General features: G+C 41.2%; 1 protein-coding gene across 2 annotated transcripts in view; it reads right to left on the reverse strand.

Moving 5' to 3' along the window:
* gse1 (Gse1 coiled-coil protein) overlaps positions 1-18,419 on the reverse strand; it is a 290,630-nt gene that overhangs the window by 183,991 nt on the left and 88,220 nt on the right. Inside the window, exon 1 of one of the 2 annotated variants that reach the window (XM_036584596.1) lies at positions 14,822-16,192. The exons of the other annotated variant lie outside the window; for it this stretch is intronic. Coding sequence (XP_036440489.1) covers positions 14,822-14,858 — 37 coding nt within the window. The 5' untranslated portion in view covers positions 14,859-16,192. Of the gene's footprint in view, positions 1-14,821; positions 16,193-18,419 lie in introns of those variants that run through there. 2 annotated transcript variants of the gene reach the window in all.

Raw genomic sequence — 18,419 nt, forward strand, 5'->3', positions numbered from 1 at the left:
CGAGCAGAAACGTGACGGGCTAGAAGGACAAAACACGCTCTTTCACTGCTCATCTCTCTCCTTCCTCTCATGCCACCTTTTTTTTTTTACTCTCTCTCTCTCCCTGTATCTCTCTCTTTTCCTCTCCCACTCTTGATCTGTTCCTCCCTCGCTTTCCCTCTCCATGGCTTTCTCTCCCTCTCTCTCTCTTTCTCTCTTTCTCTCTCTCTCTCTCTCTCCGAGAGCATAAAGGGAATTCATTTCGGCTCAGTCGATTAAAGCGAGCGTTATTATTATCGCTGTTGCTCTCCAGCTCTCTGCAAGTAATTATTCCACAACTAGCAGGGATCACCTTCTCCCGCTCTAATTAATTAAACCACGCCGTCACATCGCCACGGCGACCGCCAGCCGGCTAATTAAAAAACGTGCCACTGTCGTCACAGTGATCCTGTTCCAAGGACGGGTGAACGGGCCAAGAGAAGAAGCAGAGCAGGCCATTGAAGGCACAGTCTGATGAAAGAGAGAGACAGTTAACCTCACACTTCTGAGGATCTGGCAACCACCCAACTGAACTGGACAGTCTGTTTAAGTGCTTTATTAACCCTTCTTGGACTTTACACCTCGAAACACTTCTGCTGAATTTGTTGAATTACACGTCTGAGGGATATTTTATATTGTGTTGAATTTAACAGATTGCTGCGCATTCTGCCATGTTTTGTCAGTTGAGAATGTAAAATGTAATGCATTATGTATTTATGTAATTACACATATATAATTACATAATGTAAATCAAATGTATAGCAAAATGACAACAATAACTGTAGACTTGTAAGAGTTAAGCCAAGACCTGCCCTGTGCTGAGCAGTAGTTACAGAGGACAGTGCACTTTGAGTCCAGGCACATGCAGGCCTTTTGGCTCAGCAGGGCTGCGGCAGATAAGAGTGGGCTAAGCCATTTAGATAGCATTAAGATTTAAAGAGTGTCCCTCTTCTACTGACCCTTGGGCTATAGAGTCACAGCACTTAGGAGTATTTCATCTGCTCTCTTTCCCTCTCTCTCTCTCCCTCTCTCTCTCTCACACGCACTCATACACACGCACACACATGCATACACGCGCACACACACACACACACACACACACACACACACACAACACACACACACACACACACACACACACAGACATACAGACAAATGCATACACATAAGTTTATTTTAGCACAATGTCAGGGTATATGTAACAATAACAATGACCCATATGTATTACATTCATATAACGGCATGTAATAATAATAACAATTTTTATACTCATTTCTCTGCCTCATTTGAGCACAGCAGCTGTGCTTTACATTGTGTCAAGATTTCATGATAAATACACCAATAGAAATGGTCAGAAAGTATTTTACATTACACTGACTTACATTAAAAGTAAAGGACATTTTTGCCTTTTCCTGTAAAGTTACCATTTTTTAAATATTTGCTTTGCTTTTGGACAGCAACAATATGTGTGTACCTAAGTAACAACCTTAAACACAACACAAAACACTAAAAGAAATGCCTTTGTCCTTTTCGTTTTGAAAATTTATTGTATTATATATTTTTTTTAAATACTTTTTAAATGCATTCTGTAAAGTCAGGATCATTTTATCAGACCTGTTAGGGCATTTCTGCCTGGCAAATGTATGAAAACAATACACTATAAATACAATACACAATAAATACACACACACACACAAAAGCATGGGCCAGGGTGGTCAGATGGTGTAGGGAGTCGATGGGAGAGAGGATGGAAATGAGAGTGAGAGAGTGAGAGTACACAAGTGAGAGAGAGAGAGAGAGAGAGAGAGAGGGAGAGAGAGAGAGTGAGAGCAGAAAGAAAGAGAGAGAGTGTGTCACCTCTTCCTGGCCCAGCTGCTCCCCATCAGCCAGGCTGGAGCCGGGGAGAGGCCCAGTGAGGGCCAGGCCATGTCACTCCAAATCACCCTGATCCTCTACAGCCCACCAGCACCAGCACCCGCACAGCACTAACAGGCTTACTGCTGATTTCATCAAAAAAAAAGGGGGGGGGGTACATTACACTAATAGTCCACTATCCAGTGTGCATTGAAAGCTGCACTTAATTCATTTACTCTCCAAATCACATTAGATAGGGAGGTCAAATGATGGCAGACCCCTCAGTACATTCATAAAACAAAACCCACCACGGTAATGATGACATTCATACTTCTGCATTGAGGAGGGAAGGAAGGTCACTGTCTCTGACTGAACGCCACACAGTATGGAAAAGGGGTGAGTGTGCATCAGGCTGAACAAGCATGTGTGGGAAAGCGAGAAAGCTCTGCTAAGCAGAGCTCACTCTGTGTACACTCTGCTGAGTGTCTGTGTAACACACACATGCACATTAATTATTCAGGAGTTCATGTCACTTAACAAAAGGCCTGAGATACAGCACAGTCAGAGACGGCTGAGGACAGCACAGGAGTTAGCAGGGTGATGAACAAAGGCTGACAGAGAGAGAGAGAGAGAGAGAGAGAGAGAGAGAGAGAGAGAGAGCAAAAGAGAGAGAAAGAAGGTGAGAGAGAAGGGGAGGGGGAGAGAGTGAGAGAGAGAGAGAGAGAAGGGGAGGAAAAGACAAAAAGATAGTGGACAAGCTGCTGAGGGAGAGAAAGAGGGAAAGGAGAGAGAGAATGATACAAAGGTAAGAGGTAGAGAGAGAGAGTCAGAGAGAGAGAGAGCGAAAGAGAGAGACAAGGGGAGAGAGTGTGAGAGAGAGAAGGATAGGAGAGAGAGAGAGGAGAAGACGAGAGAGTGAGAGAGAGAGACAGAGACAAGGGGAGAGAGAGAAGGACAGGGGGTGAGAGTGTGAGAGGAAAAGAAAGGTGAGAGAGAGAAACAGACAAGGAGAGAGAGGGGAAGAGAAAGACAAAGACATAGTGGACAAACTGCTGAGGGAGAGAAAAGGGGAAAGGAAGAGAGAGAGAGAAGAAGGCAAAAGTAAGAGGTAGAGAGAGTCAGAGAGAGAAAATAAAAGAGAGAGCGAGAGAGAGAGAGAGAGAGAGAGAGAGAGAGAAGAGTGCGGGAAGCAGTCAGCTCAGGAAGAAAAGCTTGGGCTTGCTAAACACTTGTCTTTTACATCTCCCTCTAGTGGTCAGATGAAGTAACACAACAACATCAGAAATTTAAATTAAAGCTTTTCTCACCAAACCAGTTTGTTGCTTTAATGTTGACAAAAGCATATTTAAATTAACCAGATATCACCACCCTATAGTGCTTTATATGTCTACACACAGATCCGCACATGCTTGCGTGTGAGTTGTCTTGTACAAACACACATGCATACACACCTTTGATATGTAGATAAGACTACCTTCAAATATTCAACCTCCAAATAGCGACAGTGATGAGCATACACAGTCAGAACAGGGCATGATGGGTACACTATTGTGCTGAGGAGGGAGTGGGGCATATGAGCCTTCCAAGCAAAAGGTAAAGCTGTGTACAGGTGTGGCCGACCTCAGTAGATTTGCATACAGACAGAAGGCACAAGGTAAAGAAACACTTAATAATGTTTGCTTTATGAAACGTGTACAAGCACAAAAACGAACACAACCACCTCTTCCAATTCTCCTAGATTACTGGCTTCCACCATCACTTTGAGAGCAATTCTTATGTCCAATCCCATTTTTTATGTTTACCCCCTAGCCCTTGTTTTCAACTTAGTCACAAGGGGCAGTGGTTGAAATCCTCAAATAACAAAGAACATTACTTCATTAACAGGTTACTAGCGGTGCTCTGTAGGCGACCCCACTAGTCTGCAGTGAAAGCAGAAGAGGGTAAAGTTCAGCACAGTTAAATTTAGGGCATTATGTGCCTTCAGAAGATGGGGGGGCGATACGACAAATATTAATGATCACCCACCCCTAATTCTTCAGTGATATGAAGCTGAAGTCAGCTATTCACCAGCATCTTGGTTGAATTTTCCTGTTCCACCTTAAATGGAGCAACAGTTACATTCTCGCACTTGTCGAGAATAGCTGAGACATTAGCATATTATTAGCAATTGTCTGTGCTTATTATGAAGAAAAAGACAATAATACATTGAAATGACATTAAACTAAGACAATACAATGGGTATTGAATTGTTTAACAGAGAAAATACTCACATTTGTGGGTTTCTTTGGTCGCTTGTGCAGCCATCTTGCCAGTTTTTCTTTTTTCTCGTAAAACTCTGTTTGGAGTGAGACGCTCCTTTGGAGTGAAACTTCCCTTTGGAGGGTCATGTAGCCCTAAAACTTTGCCCACCCCTCTATCTCAACAAAAATCGGGACATCCTACACCTAGGCGTGAACACGCAAAACAGAGGGGTAAGGGCTACGTGGTAGGGGCAAGGGGTGAAATGGGATTGTGAATTGGGCCTTAGTGTGTATCAGTTTTTAAACATGTCTCATTATTTAAAATGTACATACGCATATGTGTATGCATGTCTGTGTGTGTTTGCCCGTGTTGCTGGCCTCTCTTCCTCACTTCACAAAAAACCCTCTGTTGGCCAGGAAACCAATATCTCTGACCCACAAACAGAGCATGGCTGAGGGTGATGGATAAGAAAGGTGGCGCATGCCAAGAGGCCAATTTCCAAATACATGCTTTTAAAATTCCCACCTGCAAAGATACAGAGAAAAGCACTTAATCCTGCAGAGAGGGGAAGAGAGGAGAGAAGAAGAGAGAAGATAAGAGAAAAGAAGTGGCTGACAAGCTCCGTCTAAATCTATCAGTACTCTCGTGCCACTTAGCCTTAGCTGGACCTCAGGCCTCGCATAGAATATTCAAAGTGGGTCCACAATGCTACCACGGTCTTCAGCAAGGAAATCCGGGTACAAGAACACTCAGAGAATTCTGCAGATGCTGTGATGGACAGGAAACTCCTGAGCATATCTTTTGTGAACTAGAGGAACTATTTACACAGTAAATATTTTGATAATTTTGGCATGATCCAGAATTTTTAAAAAAATACACTGAATGCACAAATGTGACTGGAGGACCTACTAGTATGTGTGCATACTAGTACATGTTTGGTCTGGTTCAGACATTATTTCTCAAATACATGTCAGACTCGGGTTCAAATTTACCTTCGGTTTCCTCATAACACATCTCCCATCTTTAACAATCACCATGATCTGATGTATATGAAAAATGGATGCATGTGAAACAAACAGACATTCATCAGATGTCTGGAAATCATTTGACAAGGTTCGCAAAAAGAAGTGTTTACAGTGTAAAAGCTGCAAAATAATTAGGAATGATTAAGAATTAATCTGTGCTATCATTATGAATAGTGAGCTTATTCAGTCTCCTGTTGGTGCAGGCCATGTTTGGGTTGGGTTTAGACAGAATTTTGTTGTACTAAAGCTGGATTCAGAATTTTGCTGGACTAAAATCGGGCTCAGACAGAATTTTGTTGGGCTACTGTTGGGTTCAGGTTCATTTTGTTGTGTTACTTTCAGATTCAGGCAGAATTTAATCATTTATTTGGGCTGCTGTTGAGTTTAGACAGAATTTTGTCAGGCTGTTGTCAGGTTCAGGCAGAAATTTGTTGAGCTGCTTTTCGGTTCAAACAGAATTTTGCTGGGCTACTTTTGGGTTCAGACAGAATTTTGTTGGGCTACTGTCCAGTTCAGACAGAATTTTGTTGGACTAAAGTCAGGTCCAGACAGAAATGTGTCAGACAACAGTTGGGTTCAAACTGAATTTTGTTAGGATACAGGGGGGATTGAGATTCTAACTTACTCTTGTGGATCAGACCACAGCTAAATATTATCAGGCTACATTTAGGTTCAGTTCAAAATTTCAAGCTCGATTAAAACTCTAGTGTATGCAAACATGCTCCTTGTGCATTTTCTCTATTAAAAAAAAAACAACCCTTTTTTTCTTCGATTACAGACCCCAGTCTAACCCACAGCTGTACTAAGAAACAATTAGCAGCCTGGTGGGAGCCTGATGAAGGCACACAGTGCTCTCCATAGCCCACAGCAGTGCACACTGCAGGGACAGCGCAGGAGAACGGAACTGAGTGGAACAAAACACAGCCACACTGTTACACTCACTCACTGATACACACTACAGTCACACAGTACAAGTGAACCCGCAGGGAAGATCGTCCTCTATCTGTCTCTCTTGGACTAATTACAGACTCTCTAACATTCGCCTTTCTCATCGGAGGAATAACTCAGATCCTAAAGTGAAAAATAAATGAGGATTTAAAAATGTCTCTGTTGGCAGTACTCTAACTTTTATATGCCTATTGTAATAAGCAGGGCAAGGGAGTACAGTGCGAGTGTGAGGTCTGTTTATTTACGCAAATCCAGGAATCATAGTCAAAGTCCAGAGCAGGGTTCAACACCCAGGCAGATAAGGTCAATGTAGGCAAATTCACCATGAACAGAGAGAGACAAAGGTCTAAACCAGAACAAACCAGAGACGACTAGGAAACAAGAGACGAGACTAAATAAAGCTATGCTAGAATACAAACACAGGACAGCTTAGAATTACAAAGGCTAACACATAGCAGTATAAAACACACTGATGCATTGTTGGAGGTGATGATTCAAATGCATTGATTTTAAATGTAAGAATTGCTTGTAAGTATGTGTGCATTTTTGGGCCAAATAAAATTCTTTGACTACTTTTCTGTGTAGATAGTTCCTCCAGACACATTTGTGTATTCAGTCTATTTAAAAAATAACCAGAATAATCAAATCACATCAAATCATGGTAGAATTTGAGATTCCATGATATATTCTAAGCCAGGCATCAGCAACATGCAGCTCTTTTACTGCCCTTTTGCAGCTCCACAGCAGAATTACATTCTTTGGTAAAAATTAAACGATCCTTCTTTGCAGTAAATTAAAGCTCTGCTGATCATTCTAATACAGATTTAACAATAAATGGTCTTAAACACTGGAATTAATGTGTAACTGCTAATTCACCAACGTTTAACCCTGAAGATTGGAAGGGTTAGTAGCTAGTAGCTAACGAAAGGCAAAGAGAAAGATTTGAGACGAACATGGATAATTTGGAGATGAATGGACTTTTTATAATCACTCAAGCTGGTTTCCTGATACGTTTAAGGTGCAATGAAAACTGTCAAACACTAAAAAGACACGGGACTTATTAAATGCTGCACCATTTAAGGGGAAAAGGGAAAATTCAAAAATGAAGCTGGCGAATAAGAAGCTGACTCCAGCCTCACAAAAAAAATGTTGAGAGACATTTTACAAGAAACTATTCCACTATTCAAAAAGCTTCCTGTCGGAGATGCTAGAAAACCGGCTATAGCTAAGCTAAGCTTAAAGCAGAGCAAAGTGAGTCTGTGTTTTCATTTATACTATATTTTTTTGGCTTATAGTAATACATCAGCACATACTGAGACATATTTACAGCCAAGATGGTAAAATGGTCATAAAATATTGTGGCTCCCAAAGTGCTTTGATTTTTGCTGAAAAGACAAAATGGCTCTTCTTAGCATTTGGGTTGCCGATCCCTGCTCTAAGCACTGCAATCAAATTGTTGTAACATTGGTTATTGTATTATTGAATGAATTATTATTCATATTGCATTGCATTGTCGCTTTACAGATTAATTATCATGCTGGTAGGTACGTTTGCTCTGGGAAATCATAAAACTGTGCTGTACTCTGGCCCTCCAGAACCGGAACAGAATACCTCTGTCATACGAGATCTATTGAGCACAGCCTAAAGGCAGGCTATAACCTGTCCTTCTGCTGAAGGTATCTAATGCTCCTGTGAAAACTCCAGAGTTCAACAGAAACAGAGGGAAAGTGAGACAGAGGAGAGGAACACACCGTTAACACAAAGATAACGTGCCATACACTCAGATGACACTGTTCAGCTCTACTTGCATCCTCACACGCTCAATCTGCATGCGTTTGAAGCTGAAGGTAGCGCCTCTGTGTTCTTGATGCAGGCTCCGCAGCCTTAATGACGGCCTGTTTTACCAAGGCAAATGGAGCTGGGGAGGTTTAATTGCTGTTTGCTGGGTTTTTAGCCTACATTAATTAAAACTGTCTGCAGTTCAAAGCCTGCTTGCAAGCCGCATCACAAAGAGTGATTTACATGGCAAACAAAGCAGGCGCACTCAAGGAATCCCTCTAAATAAACTAATGGAGCACTCCTCAGTGGTTCACACACACACACGCACACATACACTTCGCGTAAGCATTGAAATGTGTGAGAAGGAGCAGAAAAGCGAGACAGAGTGTTAAAGGGTGTGTGAGATTGAGAGAGAAAGAGAGAGAGAGAGAGAGAGAGAGAGAGAGAGAGAGAGAGAGAGAGAGAGTGATCCAGATGCCACAGAAGTTTGTTAGGTGTTATTAGAGCTGATATGATTGTTACTGCAATGAAAACTGTTAAGCCTGACTAAAAAGACTAATGTCAATTTAACACACAACAAATGCCAGTATGTTCACGCATTTGTAAGTGCGTGGGCGAGTTTGAGAGGGTGGGGTGAGCTATAAGACAGTTCAGCAAGTGGCCACCACCCTTTCCAAAAGCGGAACTCTGAGTTGTTGACCTAACAGTCCAGAGGTGAGAGAAGTGAGAGGGAAAGAAAATGCTAAAGAGAAAAGGCTAAATCATTCCTCTACACTTCCCCTTTCCCAGCAACAGCTCTTTCTTATCTGATACCCAGCTAGGCTCTCTCAGACCAAGCAACCACAATGCACCACAGATCACAGTGCTCCGGGCCTGCAAATAAAGTACAATTGGAGCTGAAATAGTCTTACCAGGAAAGGATCTATAAAGGGATATGAACATTGCACATTCTCAAAAAAAAAATAAAAAAAAATAAAATAATAATAATAATAATAATAATAATAATAATTAAGCACTTTTGCTCAAAATGTTACAGCTCACTGTGGGAGGTACATTGATTTATTATTGAGAGTAACAGTGTACTAACCTTTATGTCCAATCAATTTGATCTAATTACCAAAGATAGGTTGAAACATTATAGCCTGGACGCCACACTCAATAACAATAACAACACGGAGGACAGCTGTGTGTACTGCCTGGTTTAGTTATTACTACGGACATCACAATATCACTTTTTTCGATAGCGATACCGAAACAATGAGTTTTAGCCAATGTTGATACAGACCCAATTTAAAACAAAAAACAAACAAACAAACAGAAAAAACTACTAAGCTATTTGCAATGATGCACTTAACTTTAGACAAGCATCTAAACGTCAGCTATCATGCTCAAAGTACTCAAACGTTTACTCCTCCGCAGGAAGAAATACACAGCTAACAGCACGACATGCACAATGTGAGTGAATTCTACACGATATGATATCACAATATCAAAAAAAAGTGAAAAAATGTGTAAGATAATAGTAATAATAACAGTAACAAAACACTGCAAAAATAATAATAATTATATTTTTTATTACTAGTACTATTATTTTGTTACTGTTGCCACTATAATACTACTACTACTACTACTACTAATAATAATAATAATCATAATAACAACAACAACAGCAACAACAATAATAATTATTATTATTGTTATTATTATTATTATTATTATTATTGCTGCAACAAAAAGTATCCTTCACTGTGTAAATACTACCACGCACTCTAGTAGCTTTTTCAGTATAGAAGCAGGTTTTAGTGGTTCTCTCTTGCAGCCTCTCCTCATGTCTGTTTTTTACCTCTTTTACCTCTTCACTTATCCTCAATTCCATTTTGTGTCTTATATTTAGTGTGTAAAATAATATTTCACTGTTTGCTATATCTAACATAGATGGCTCTCTATTCCAGGCTTGTCAAGTTTACCACATTAAGTTTACTTTGTGCCTGTTGGATGAGTTTTACCAGCTGATTCATTCTTCCTCATCATGCTTAACAGTTTCCTGGTCCACCAGGCTTGAAAGGATTGCCCAATGACAAATCAGAATGCTGTGCAGGGTGAACAAACGGAAAAATGTAAAAAATATTTTAAAAATGACATTTTTATTGAGCAAAGAGACAGATTTTACTATTTTTTCATTTGGTAAAGTATATTTGTAGAACTTTCTTGTTGCTTTGCTCAGCAGCACAAACCCTGTGTGTGTGAATGACCAGTGCATGTGAGCTGTAGGAGTCTGAAACCGACCCAAATGTGTCCAAACATAAATATCAGAAAAAGAGTGTAAAAATGTACATATTTATTAAAATAGTAGTATATTTAGAAAGCAGTCCAAACAAAGATGTTCCGTGCCACTGTATAATGTTTATCTGCACTGCACTTTAGCACTGGACAGATTTGTCAGGGAAACTGTGGATCTGAGGGACGGTGGCAATTTTTTTTGTCCAACAGAGCAAAACAAAAGAGTTAAAATGGAAATCCTCGCAAAGTAAAAATATGTACTGGCAAAACTGAACGTGTTCATGGTGCTTCATGCACGTGGCACACACCCAACAATACACTTGCTTTGTGTGTGTGTGCCCGCATGAACCTATACTGATTATGAGAGGCTGCAAGCAGCACTCAGTCTTCTCATTTAAAACACAATTTTGATGGGTTTATAAGAGTTAATGAAGCTGTTCATGTTGATGTTAAGTTTGTCTCAGGGCGGCGCAGTTTGCTGTTTGTGGTTCAATATGTTTGGTATTATCACGGTATCCATGGTATGGAAAATTAATACCATAAGAGAACATCATACCGGTTTTCACTTTTATACCGGTATACCGCCCACCCCTATACAAAACTGTACTGGAATCATTTCCTTCCCTCTGATATCTCATCCAGCTTTTTCTGATGAATATTGACACCCAACCACAGCCATCAGTAGGAAAGAATAATGTCAGACTGGTATTGGTATTGGTACTGGCTGATGCTAGAAGCTTCTGTATCAGTGTTGTGTCATCAATAGAAGATACTAGAGCAGTGCTTCCCAATCTGGTCCTCAGGGCCCACCAGATGGTCCACATTTTTCATTCATCCCCATGTGTTGCAAGTTGGGTTGGAACAAAACTGGGGACCGTCTAGGGGGCCCTGAGGACCGGGTTGGGAACACTGTACAAGACAATCCTGCTTGTGATCAAATATTTCTGTAAGAAAAAGCCCAGTTGTCATGCATCAAGACTGCAGTATGATAAATACAGTGTGGTGAGACACTTCTGTCTGACTTTATGTCAGCTTTTGGGTTTAAACCGTAATCAGCCGCTGCCAAACTCACTGTGAAACGTGCTACAGTCGGTGGACTTAAACTATAGCCTACTGCTGCCAAAGTCACCCCGCCAGAGCCTGTGTTGGAAAACCACATGCTTTAAAAGCAAACCATACAAACCAGAAGAACCCTTCCTTTCTCCTGAATCGATGTGGCTTCTCTGGAAGCACTCCCAGTGAGCAAAGCAGATAATTCTTTCATCTTTGCTTAGTCAAAAAACCTCAACCAAAGCATTGCACGCCAACTGAGACAGAGAGAAAAGCACAATTGAGGTGTGTATTTGCTTTGAGTGTAATGATTGGCTGAACTGTGTTACCATGGATGCTGGGATCCAATCAATAGGTCCAAAGTAATGACTGGTAAAGCAGCTTTTCGGACAAATGCATTGAGCGACTGGGCTCCTTTAAAAGGCATCGAACCGCCTCGGACCGGACCTGCGGCTTACTGGTGCTGCTGACACACACTCTGTCAAAACCTCATGCCGCGACACACACACAAACTTACACAAACACAAACATTTCCACCCATGCACACAAATACTTCAGTGTGTAAGGAGCATAACCCCTCTGACCACCCCATGTGAGACTAATAGTGCTGGAGCTAGGCCAAAGCCACTGTCTCCTGCCTAATTCTTCCAACCTCAGGCTATGGCGCACCACAGCACACATTCTGACCAGAAAAACTTCACACACATGCACGAACACACGCTCCCACGCTCTCTGTTTGTGTATGCGCCCTCATACTCTCTCGCTTCTACAGAAGAGACAGACAGTGCCATGGAAAAAAGGAGGGCAGAGTATTAGCATTCTACCAACTGTGACACTGCCAAGAGTCTCAAAGAATGGCCAAGTCTCCAGAGGCATTTTAATCACCTCATATACACAAACTATACAGAGAATAACTGACATACTATGAAATTCAGCCTCTCCTGTATGCGCGCAGGCACGCCCGCAGACAGACAGACAGACAGACAGACAGACTGACCGACAGTCTGCTACACAACAGCAGCCGCTAGACTGTCACTGTCACTGGCAGCTGGCCTATTCTCCTGCACCTCTCCATGGAGATGGAGTGGAGGGAGAGTTCACTTCTCCTCTTTTCTCTTTTCATCTTCCTCTCTATTAATCCCTCTCTCCATTCTTCCGTCTGTCCCCCTGGCCTGCAGTCATCCCATTGAGCCTATGAAAGGAGGACACACAAGTGTATCTACAACATGGTAAACATTCATTTAACCTGTGCGTCCCAAAGGCATGTGCATACTACACACACCCACTCACACACACACACACACACACACACACACACACACACACAATATACAATCTGAGGACATGGCGTTCTACACAGTAATGTGCAAAAGTCTAAAGGGTTTAAACCCATTTATCTCAGCAGTAATTGTGCTTATGCTTGTAAAAACATAAATACAGTAAAATTACTTTCTTATTTTCAAAAAGTTATAAGAATGGAAGATGTGGATGCTTTTCCTCAAATCCACCAGCACACTTAATTTACCTTTAACACAATGTCATTGGACAGTTCAACGTGACAACGTGACAGGGCAACACTGAATGCCAATTCTGTTACAGCAGCTAACAGATGCCCACATTAGCTACACTTTTAGAAATAAAGGCATGAAACTGTCACGGGGCAGTACTCCTCTTGTCACTGGGGTGGTACCCTCAAGGGTACATCTCGGTACCTTTAGTCAGGGAACATAACTGTACCATAATCCATTGAAATTATATTTTCTAAATTGTATTGACTCTACACACCCCATCTCATCTCCAGGCTTTTTATTTTATTGTTCTGTTTTACAACATTAGGTTATGAAAAGATACAAATATGTACTTTTCCACTGAAAATAAACTTCTTTAAGGTGCACAATTGGACCTTAAAACCACTGTTGTACCTTTGAAGGTGCAATTACATTGTTTGTACCTTGACACATTTCTCTAGAAATGTGTTAAGCCATTCTATTTGCACAATTATCATTTCTTTGCTGAATTGGAAAAACATAAAACATGGCCTGTCCAAAGGTTATGGCCCTGTATCCACCTTTACAAGGTGTGTTAACTTATTTTTACTTTGAAAATCAAACATGTGTCATTTGACTAAGTTATTCAGACTTTTGCATAAGACTGTATATATAGTAATATTTTTTCAGGCCTTACCCTTTGACCTTAACCTCAATAACTTTACAAAGTCTTTTTTTTTGCTTCCTGATTTTTCTTTAGCCAGGACAATAAACACAATGCCACACACACACACACACACTGTGTGTAAGTGCTGAAATTTCCCAGACTGCATACTCAACCTCTGAACTAACAATGCTTCTCAGTCACCACTCAAGCATGTGCATAAGAGTGTGTGTGAGTGCATGTTTGTGTGTTTGCTCTCTGAGTGGGTTATTATAAAAGAGAGAGTTCGAATGCATTAAAAAGACCTCATCCCTCTCCTCCCGTTCACACACTGGCTGTTTGGTATGCCAGCCGGCAGACATGGCTCTATTGTTTTAGAGTGCTTATGTCCCTGCTGTTTACACAGCAATCATTCAATCACAAGACTAATGACCTTCAGGAATTCTCCCTTGCTCTACCTCTCTCTCTCTCCCCCACACATACACACACACACACACACATAGACACACAAACACACATGCACACTGGCCAAGGTGATGTTTGAAGTAGTTTAGTTTGCGTTTAGATCCTCTATTTTTAGCCAGCTGTCAGCATTAAAGCTTCCGCTGTGTCTGTCGAATGGCTCTGCTTTCATCTCACTGTCTCCTACACACCACACAGCGCCACAGAGTGAACCACCAATAACAGCACTTACAACACTCAGACTACACCCAAGGCTGCATTCAGAAAGTTTCTGCTCTCTCTGTTTGTCCCACCCTCTCTCTGTCTCATTTACTCTGTACCATCATCTACATCTACACACATATGAAAGCATGCAAAGACCAACAAGATTTAAATCAAACTATATTCCATTTTCAAATACTTTTCCAACACAACTGCAGAAGATACACATGTGCCAAGATGATGTGTCTTAAAAAAAAGTGTGTGTATTGTAGACTCTTAGACTTTTGGACCCTTTTAGTGTGTATGTAATTGTTGTTGCGCAAAAACTTTATGTCTCCATTTTCGTTGTTTTTACTGTTTTTGTATATTGTGAAAACTCCAGTGCCCTTTGCATGTTGTTAAAATTTTATGATGAATTTATATAGTTACTGTGTAATTCCAAAAAAATGATTAAAGTGTTTAATTCTCCAAGTAGTTTTGAACCATTAACCCTAACATTTTAACAAAATGCAAAGGGTAATTGGAGTTTTCAAGTAATGCAAAAAAAATTAAAAAACAACAAAAATGGAGTTTTTGCGCAACAACAGCAATTACATATACACACTGGGGTCCAAAAGTCTAAGATCGCTAGTGAAAATGCTTGTATATATATTTACATATACATATATTTATATGTACGCTAGTGTAACTATCTTTCAGTAGATGTTTCTTTGAGCAACGATTTTTGGAAATTAGAGTGTGAAGAACCTTATTAAAGTTTAGAGAACCTCTGAGAACTGTACGTCCAAGGACAAACAAGAAGGTCTTACCACCTGGCTGAGATCTGCGGGCTTCAGGATGTCTGCTCATCAGGATGTCCAGCTTCTTTCTCAGGCTAATTTCCCTTCTTCTTTCAGTGCTATCACGTCTTACCTAAGTAGCTTGTTGTCTTAGTTCTTTAGCTGTCACGTACACAAACAACGTAAACAAGATGCACTTAACCTGTGGTTTCAGTTAGAAGAGCTGCATGGTATTGCTGGCTGTGGTCAGTTAGGTCTCACAAACGTACACACTCCTCCCCCAAGCTCTGCTTCCTGTGTGAAACAGGCCTCCTCCTCACCTTAACTGTGTTATCTGCTCTGCTTTAAAAATGAGGATGTGTACATGGGGGACCCCATTCACCTTCTCAGTCAGATTAAAATAGGACTTCCACTGGCTTCTGCCAAACCAGCAGGCCTTTAAAAGTCTCTTCTGCACACTCTCTCTGTCTCTGTAAGATATATGCTGTGAGTGTTATCTGGTAACTAAGGCTACTCATCTGTTTCTCTTTCAGTTTAAAGCCACAGTATCAGCAGGAACCACAAGAAGCTCTTATTCGATCACAGACTACTGAAAGTCTACTGAGTTCCTCTATCACACACTTTTAACCACAAAAAACCTTGGGAAAGGGGAGAGGTGGTTCACTTGAACTCCACTAGGCTATTCATGAAAACAAAATTGCTCCATTAATACTGGGGGCAGGAAAAATAATCGATTTATAGATGCATCATGGTTTTCTCTTGAATGATTCCACATCAATGCACAAAACATCCTGTTCAGACTGGTAAAAAATGTCAAAAACAGGCTTGTGCCTTGTGTACTGCATTACAATGAGACTTGCCTTATAAGTGGTCCAGGAATAGCTTAAAATTTGTTTATTAATAGTTGCTAATTAAGTCCTAAACACCTTCAAAATCATTAAGAGGCAGTTATAACAAATGAAAAGGGCAACAGTGATCTGATGCTTGTCAAACATTCCCATATTTAACTATATAACTATAGATCTTGCCGATTGCTCACCTTATTTTGTCTTCATTATCTGTCAGCATTGTACCAGCTTCTGTCAGCTTCTTCAGATATTTATATTCATCGGATACCACAGGTCACTGTGGCCTGTCTTATTTATTTGTTATATTCGCTTAATAATCACTCAAAGGCTGTGTCCCAGTCCAGGGGCTGCATCCTTCGAAGGACGTGGTCTATGAAGGCATGTCCTCTGAAGGCTTGACCTGTGAAGGCTGAACTGAAATGAGACGGTCTGCCCTATGGCAGATTTCCTGTGTGTGTCACAGCACTGCTGTTCCTGCCCTTACTGTGGCATCATCAAACACCGCTCTTGTCAAGTTCTTTTAAAGTTCTTTAAAGATGGAGCCACATTGGATTTTTTTAACATCTGTATCGTTAGCTATTTGACTCAGTAAAACCCCCCTTACATTTAAAAGCGTACTCCTCAGCCGCTGTTCGCTCCTCTGCTGATGCCGCCATGTTCTTGAATCCCCAGCGGCATGCGATGAAGAAGGACACATTTCTCGGCCGCATATGGAGGAGCTTTTGAAATGGTTCAGCCTAGTCGCACCGCTGTGACGCAATCAGCCTTCAAATGCAGCTATCTAAAAATGTAGCTCTGTGGACATTAGTGTGATATGTGCAGGCTATATTCAAAATCATGATGGACAACAAACAAAAATCATGATTCATAAGGAATCATTTTAAAACGGCATCCTTAGAGCATGACGTGAAACTGAACTGCTTAAACATTCCAAACTTATGAGTACACAGGACTGCTAAAAACAATCTGTGGTAGATTTCCCTTTCTCTCTGCTTAGGGAAATTCAGGTATCAAAATGGCTGCAACTTACCTTTGTCAAGAGCTTCCTCTCAACTATTTTGCTTTGCAAAATGCTAAAATGTGATATTAGCACCAAGTCAATTATTAGACTATTACAACAGCCGCCCCAACTGTAATATTCAAATCACAAACCACAAAATCTGATTGTTAAACATGATGACTTGAGACTGCAGTGCAGCAGAAAAGTCCCCTTTGGCTTCCGCCTTTCTAGTAGGAGTTTAACTTATGATGACTGAAGAAACCTGCAGTTTGTTTAGTCTACGGCCACAACAGTCTGCTACACACACAGTGCTCTATCTCACCATGCCCTGTTTGGAATGCACCCTGTCTGGGTCATCATTACAGCCTCTGAGTTATTGCTTTGAGGGATGCGATATTTTGCAGCATGGTCGTGCGGCCTGGCCAAGATGCAATGAGCTCGGTGTGTGTGTGTGTGTGTTGGAGCAGAGCACTGGGGAGCTCCAGAGCAGAAAGGGCCAAGCAGATGGCAGAGTCCCAGAGACAGGGCCTGATCTGGGAGAAGAGGGGCTCCAGTTCCACCAGGGGAGAATCCCACAGCTTTTAGCAAAGACATTTAGCCACCTGCTCCAGCCATGTGACACAGAGAAGAAGAGGGAGCTGCATCATGGAGATAACGCCACCCATTTTCAAACACAGCCACACACGCCTTGCAGGAAAATAGGCTGTGTGATGTAGAGCGTAAGCTGGTGTGGCATGCATGTGATGCTGCCACATGCTTAAATAAAGCATGAATCTGTTGTGTATCATTCTAGGTTATGAAGACTTAGGGCAGGGATGTGGAGTCGACTCCTAAAGCGTTGATTTTTTAACTCTAAAAGAGTCGATTCTTTCAGAGTAGAAGATGTGCCACTCAAGCATTTGACAGGACTGTAATTCTAGTGCAGATAAAAAAAAAGAAGGTGAAAAAATAATATGGACTATATACGCATGTTGCATGTGCTCGAGGCTCAGGCTTTCACCTGCCCGCTGTACCTGCTGACATTAGTGACGGAAGTCTCTCAACACATCTTTAGACACTACAGGAAATTTATGCCTGACTTTAAAAGGCAGAGGAAAACTCACGCAAAACCAGCTGTTGCAAGTTAATCAAATGCTAGTAAATCAAGCAAAATATGTAATCAGTTGCACTTGTGATGTCTCCACCCATTTATTGTGCAGTCCACTCACATTTTGTGTGGAACGTATATTGAAGCACAATTTGCGATTCTCTATGCACACCTTGGCAGCAGAATGTGTTGAATTTGCACCTGAAACTGGTGCAAAACCTAGAGCCCTCTGATAACACTGGGCCCTCTGTATTACTTCAAACAAACTGTTGTGATTAATTTAAGGAAGTAAAACAATACCCTTAAATACTTCTGGGGACTCAGTATTCTGATGAAGGAATGTGGGATGTTGTAGCATGAATTTGTTTAAAGCTACATTATGTACGTTTTGGGGATTTGGAGACCTCTCTGGTGGAAATGTGTAATTGCATGCAATGCGCAGAAGAGTCTTTTTACGTCAGTTGTGCTTCAGACACTGGATGTGGATGTGACGTTAATATGTAAAGACATATTACATGGTCCGAAAAACTAATCCGCACTAGTCCTGCTTTAGCCCAATCAAAACCAGCCATGACTGTGCTGTTCTCTAGCCACTGCAAAGCACAAGTTCTGGGCACAAAACCTCTTTGAGAAGCATATACACTCAGTAGTTCAGCTTCTACATTCGTGCTAAGGAATCACAAGCTCTTCAGAGTG

This window comes from Colossoma macropomum, unplaced genomic scaffold (assembly GCF_904425465.1).
Source record: "Colossoma macropomum unplaced genomic scaffold, Colossoma_macropomum, whole genome shotgun sequence".
Lineage (NCBI taxonomy): Eukaryota > Metazoa > Chordata > Actinopteri > Characiformes > Serrasalmidae > Colossoma > Colossoma macropomum.